At 34.8% G+C, this 6534-nt stretch overlaps 1 protein-coding gene across 1 annotated transcript; it reads right to left on the bottom strand.

Annotated features, from left to right (window-relative positions):
• Window positions 1–1691: 1691 nt before the first annotated feature.
• LOC107009608 (E3 ubiquitin-protein ligase RNF182-like) lies at window positions 1692–6115 on the bottom strand. The gene is made up of 2 exons (XM_015208957.2): window positions 5982–6115; window positions 1692–3088 (listed from the first exon to the last, which is right to left on the bottom strand). The coding sequence occupies exon 2, from the start codon at window positions 2940–2942 to the stop codon at window positions 2139–2141; it is 804 nt and encodes a 267-aa protein (XP_015064443.1). The 5' UTR covers window positions 2943–3088; window positions 5982–6115; the 3' UTR covers window positions 1692–2138.
• Between the last annotated feature and the right edge of the window lie 419 nt (window positions 6116–6534).

Below are 6534 nucleotides of genomic sequence, written 5' to 3'. Positions count from 1 at the left end.
AGAGTCTGACTAAATTTAAAATCGCACTGAAAAGTCCCGTATTTCATGCCTTTGAATCATAACAAATAGACCTTTCAGAATTCTCAATTACGTTTATTACTGCCACAAATTTCATAACACCATTCTTATGGCGACCATCTCCTTCAAGAAGAAATAATTATTATTGTCATGATTAAAATTAATATATGCAAGATTTATTTCTTAACAACCAACGACAATTTGTTTGACCACATAAAAACATTTATTTTGATCATGACCACAACCTTTATAGGAAATAACAATTTCTTTCTTTTGTCCTCCAAAAGTTCATGATTTAAGGTACCACAATATTTGAGTACTAATCAATATATATAACTAAATGACTATTAATGTCAAAATATTTATTTTCAAACTCTGAAACCTCCTGTAGATGTGAGATGTGACACTTATCCAACCATACATGAACATGTTCTTTTCCATACAGATACAAGTCATAACTTTCTTCAAGAATGGACAATAGCCATTTGTAAATGCTCCATAAGTTTTTATTAGAAACCCATGGTCAGGCTTTGACATCATCAAATTTATGTGACCCACCTCCACATCACTTTAAAAGGTCAAATTTACTAATGTACTAACATTCTGTACTCCTTTATTTTGATGGAGGATTTTCATAACTTTTCTAATTGGATTGCACCTACAATGTGCCTAATAACCTTTTATACCACTTTATAGTATTTAACTTATCCTGTTCCCGAGAGAAAAATAAACACATTATTTTTAACTTTTTATATCTACTTTGCTTCAATCCTTCAATGATAAATATTTGTGCTGATAACGTGTTACAAAACTAAAGCAAAATAAGACAAGAAATATAGAATATGATAATAGATATATGGAGACAACATATGAGAGTTATTCTTATTCTTCCAAATATTTAATCGTTCACCAAATCTTCAAGTATATACAATATGAACCTTATACCTCTATTTATAATGCAACATAGAGGTTATACAAAAATAGTTATAAACATGAATATAATGAAGGAGAGATTATGGCGGTAAAAGGGTACAAGAATAATGATCATAAAGGTGGAGGTTGTATTCGTAATGGAGGAAAATAATGGAGATAATAGTCATAGTAATTTTTTGGTGTGGTGGACATCCATACAGTAATATTTTATAACACAAACATCCTCTTAAACTTTGAACATTCAATTATTTTGAATAATGAAAAAAAACTCTGAAAATTCAGTTGCATGAACCAAATATTTTAGCTTTTTGGACGAAGAGATAATAATTTATGTTTTTGCGTTTGAAAAAGTGAATTTTATTCGATTTGTTTATAGTTTTGAATCGAGCACCGAGATTACATTCTTGTTTGTTATTTTGTATTTAGTGAGTTAAAAAAGAAAGTCATTTATTTCAAATTGATGTTAAAATAACAAAAGCTAAATTGTAAAAAAACACTTGATTTGCTTTTTCCAAATATTATCTGTTGACCACTAAGATCTGTGGGGAATTTTTTTTTCAATCCTAGGAGATGATTTCAATAAGCTCAAACAACGACGACATATCCAATATAATTCTACAAGCGGAATCTGGAGAGGATAGCATGTATGCAAAAGTTACCCTACCTTGAGCGATAGAAAATTTTCGATCGGCTCAAGAAAATAACAGGAGTGAAGAAACCAATAATAAGCTCAAACCACGTTATGAAATGGTCTATTGTTGAATGAAAGAACATGATAGAGGAACCATGCTTTGTTATTGAGGCAAATTCTTCTAATCATCACTATCTAAACTCTATTTAAAAACCAACCTGACTTATCTAAGCTAAGGTAGGGTTTCCAATTTTGGTTGGAAAAAGAATATGATAGTCACTACATATTGAGATTAGCAAAACTAAGGGCTCGTTAGGTTGGGGAACAAGTTATCCCAAGATTGTTATCCTACCCTCAATGTGGGAAAAAAATAATACTACAATCCCGGGGTAATTTATCCCAAACAAACTAGAATAAACTCATCCCAAAATTAATCTCGAAACTAGTCATCCCTCGTACCAAATGAGCCCTAAGGTCTTAGACCTCTCATGAAACAAGAAACTTACACAATCCTTGATATGAGAAAACTCTCAAACAAATTGAAAGACAAAACATTTCAAGTTGTGATCTCTTTGATCAGCCACTCTAAAGCAGGATAGGCAAAGTACAATACTAGGAAAGATGGGAGTCCAAAGAGAATTGTGATCAGTAAGTAGAGCGCTAGGACGGCTGCACACGAAGGTATTGCAAACATAACAAGCAGAAGAAGCACGAGAACTAACGGAAACTTGGATGTAATGCGGATAAAGAGATCGAGGGACTTGTGAAGAGAAGAGTGGGCCCTCTGGGATGCAGGTGTACCACTAGTATGGTTATAAGTACTGGTGCTCGATCCTGGAGATCCTAGACGACGAACCCTCCTATAATTCATGACAGAGGTGTTGTTCCCCGTAACTGAAGTGCACCGGACGGACAATTCTTGTTGATGATCCCTACATATGGTAGATGAAGATTTCCCCCTGTCACCATTTTTGCTTTCCACCATCCAGAGGAGGAAGAAATTCTTGCTAGGAGATTTGAGATTCCCGCTCAAAGCCAACCGAAATGTCAGCATATTGCACCATGGGCAGGAAATGAATAATGGAATCTGGACCTGTTGAGTGGAGAACTTCCAAGAAGCTGATTTGAGCCCCAACAGACAGTGCTTGCAAAGTGTGTGGCCGCACCACAAGACATAGGGGATGTTTTCGACAATGTTAAAAGACTCCCAGCATATTGGGCATTCAAGCCCTTCTTCCTCGCTGCTGGCATTAGAATAGGCATCATCGTCATCTGAGAATTCACGGCAAGCTTGACTGGGCGCACCACATTCCTTCTTCTGGCCAAAGCTTGTGATGGCATTTGAAATAGATCTCCACATATCAGGGGGCAACTTAAATCGCTATTGCTGATAATTACTTGAGTTTGGAACTTGGCATGTACTTGAAAGATGAACCACTGACCTTCAAAGGAGCATCTTGGTTCAATCTTAAAAATTTCTTGCTTCTCTTCTGAACCTGAATTACACTGAAGATAACAAGTCATTAATTTACCATCTCAAGATAATAGCAAATTCAACAATCACAAGCAATTATACATGAATTAAGAGCTCGATCATGTTAACAAGGGTCTCTCAAATAAAAAGAAAATACAAACTGTTGCACTTTATTGTCCCATTTTGAATTAACTACCAACAAAATACAGGAATACTCCATTCTCTACAGAACTAGCAAAAAAATCAATCATCTAGCGCGCACACAACAAATCGGGTCCCGGCAGACGGAAAATGGATATTACCTACCTGGCTGAGAGGTGTAAATTGAAATAAAGGTCAAACAAATTGCTCTTTATCAACTGTTTCTAAAGTAGAAGGAACAAAGCTTCCAAATGGCTGGCACACCCTTTGTGCTATTGAGGGATTCAAATTTAAGGAAACCAGCAAACCACTTTAAAAGCATTAACATCATAAAATTTCGTCTGTCAGGACTGCTTCTTGGCATAGAAATGCATCATGTAACAATATGTCAATTAGTTACCACAAGAACAGAGGTCAACAAAAAACTTAAGATTATTGGTTATATCACACAGGTGATCTTACATCTATATGTGATTTGTTCTACATTATCTGCAACATTTCCCTCTACATATACAATAGATGCAAGCATATACTACCACACACCAAAAGGCTTTGGAAACCGAGAAACAGCATATAATTGGTATTTCACCCTTATAAGTTTTTGACATTATTTACATTTTGTGACACCAAAGGGTGTGATCCAATGGTCAATAAAGTGTATTGACAACTATGACCTCTCAATATCAAACCCCAGCAGCAGAGGCAAAAACACTGGTTGATTTTTCTCATTGTCCAAGCTTTGATTGACAAAGTTACCCACTGAGCTAGAGCGAGGTAGTAGGTACCATGTGGAATTAGTCGAGGGAAGGCAAGGCGGTCCCACTTAAACATCAGGCTTTGGTCCAAACTCATGACATTCTTCACATTCTAATTTCACTTTGCATAGTCAGTAGGGAGAATTCTTGATTATCCATCTCAAAATGTGCCCCGAATAGGTAGTTCAAGCTCCCCAACAAATTAAGCAAACAAAAGGCAAATATGCAGAATGAAAAATCATGACAAAAGAATCACGTTGGTTTTGTGCATACCAAATTCAGATGTCGAGAAAGTCTCAACGTGTTTTCTCTGTCTCAAAATAAAGAGTATTTTGTTGTAAGGTTATTCCATCAGGTACTCTGGGAATAACTACAGTTTGGCCAAGCAACTTGAAGACCTAGTTGGCCACACTTTTACCCACATCACTCCTTCACTCTTTTGCTATAACTCCGCACAGGTTTCATTCATTTCAAATTCACCAATTTCAGAATTTGACAAATATACTCAAGCCTGTTTTCTCCTCTCAAAATAGAGAGTATCTTTACAAAAAAATTGTGTGTTAGGGACATACTTGTGTGAAGTACCTGTTTGTGGGTGTTTATTGTGAGGTTATTCTCATGAGGTATTTTGGAAAGAATTACGTTCTGTCTAATTTTATCTATGTAACCTGTTGGTATAGTGAAATTGCTTATCACTAATCATGAACTAGGCCACATCAAAAGAACCACGCAAATTGTATGCCTCCTTTATTTGTTTTTGTCACCCTTATTTACAACAACAGTAACATACATAGTGTAATTCCACAAGTGTGGTTGTACTCCGACCTTACCACTAGCTTGGGAGGTAGAGAGTTTGTTTTGGATTAACTTTAGTTAACCTTATTACAACAACAACATACTAGTGTAAACCCACAAGGGAGGTCGTACACATACCTTGCCACTACATTGGGAGCTGGAGAGGTTGTTTTCGATAGACTTTAGCTACCCTTATTACAACAACAACAACATACCTAGTGTAATCTCACAAGTGCAGAGGTAGAGAGATTGTTTCAGATTAACTTTAGTCACCCTTATTACAACAACAACGACATACGAAGTGTAGCCCCACAAGTGAGGTTGTACACACACCTTACCATCTACAATGAGAGCTAGAGAGGTTGTTTCCGATAGACTTTAGCTACCCTTATTACAATAACATATCTAGTGTACTCCTACAAGTGAGGTTGTATACAGACCTTAACAGTAGCTTGGGAGGTAGAGAGATTGTTTCCGACAAACTTTAGTTACCCTTATTACACAACAACAACAACATACCTAGTGTAACTCACAAGTTGGGTTATAGGCAGACCTTACAGCTAACTTGAAAGGTCCGCAGGCATGAGTTCTCCGGTACTCTGTCAATCTAAATTCCTAGTCATCTTTTTCGATTGTATTTGTTGTAGCAAAAAAAGAATAAAGAAAGTCCCAAGCACACTGCTCTCATCCTGTCGTAACAACGAAAGGAAACTCCACATACCGATTTTTTTTTTTATCTAATTCCTAGAACAGAATATAGGTATTTTCCTTACAATTATAAGTGGATGACTACAGTATATACATCTGTCTTTCTTATTTTTGATAAACATTAGTTACCCTCATCATCTATGCCTCAATTCCAACCTAGTTTTCTTCAGCATTTGTAAATCCACTCTATTCATTCAAATCCAAATTTTGCAGATCAAACAAATCCAAATTTTGATGAATATATAAAGCTTAAAATGAAGTCTCAATTATTGTGGCACATTAGCATCATCTCTTAATAACAAATCAAAACTAAAATTAAGAAACAAATTCCACATACTTAGCTAATCAATTGTACGGCATCAATCACAAATTCATACATAAATCACATCCAACAACAAATTTCGAAATAAAAACGGATGCATATAATTCAAAAAATACAATTTGGAAACGAAATTGAACAAAAATTCGAACAATTTCACTTTGCAGATTCACAAAAAAAAAAAATTGATAATGTGAAGAAACTTACTTGTACAGAAGGATGGAAAAAGAAAAGAGAGATCAGAAGAGAAATGCATTCTCTTTCGTCTCGTCACTTTCTCTATGCTTTTAGAGAAAATTGAAATTTGAGAGATTTTATCGTAAAACATTTACCAGAAGACACGCTCATCCAACTACAAACGGTGTCGTCTGTTTCCTTTCTCTTTCTTGATGAGGTGGATTTTATTTTATTTTTTCCCGAAACTTAACATTTGTTATTTTGTATAAGATATGTAAAAATTGAATTGATTGATAAATTAAATTTTTAAAAAATGTTACTGATTTTTTGCTATTGTGTTAATCATTTCGTAAAAAAAATATGAGTTGTATGTTCAGTTTTGATTTTTAAATGTTGTGTTATTAGGTAAGTCGATAACTCATTAAGACAATAGTAGTTTAGTAGTTTACCCTATATAAATATTAAATATTAATCTCACTATATAGTAGTTAATGTGTTTTCCTTTAGCGTTCAATTCACATTGTATAAAACGTCAAAACTAAATTAACAATCCTATGCCTCTTAATTTCTCTTTGTGCTGTGC

The sequence above is a fragment of the Solanum pennellii genome, chromosome 1, assembly GCF_001406875.1.
Source record: "Solanum pennellii chromosome 1, SPENNV200".
NCBI classification, from domain to species: domain Eukaryota; kingdom Viridiplantae; phylum Streptophyta; class Magnoliopsida; order Solanales; family Solanaceae; genus Solanum; species Solanum pennellii.
Note: the sequence above shows the minus strand (reverse complement) of the source record. Positions and strands in the feature narration are given on the sequence as shown.

Bases quoted from the DNA above. Each gene is read 5' to 3' on its own strand.
- LOC107009608 (XM_015208957.2), bottom strand. From the start codon at position 2,942: ATGTGGAGATCTATTTCAAATGCCATCACAAGCTTTGGCCAGAAGAAG.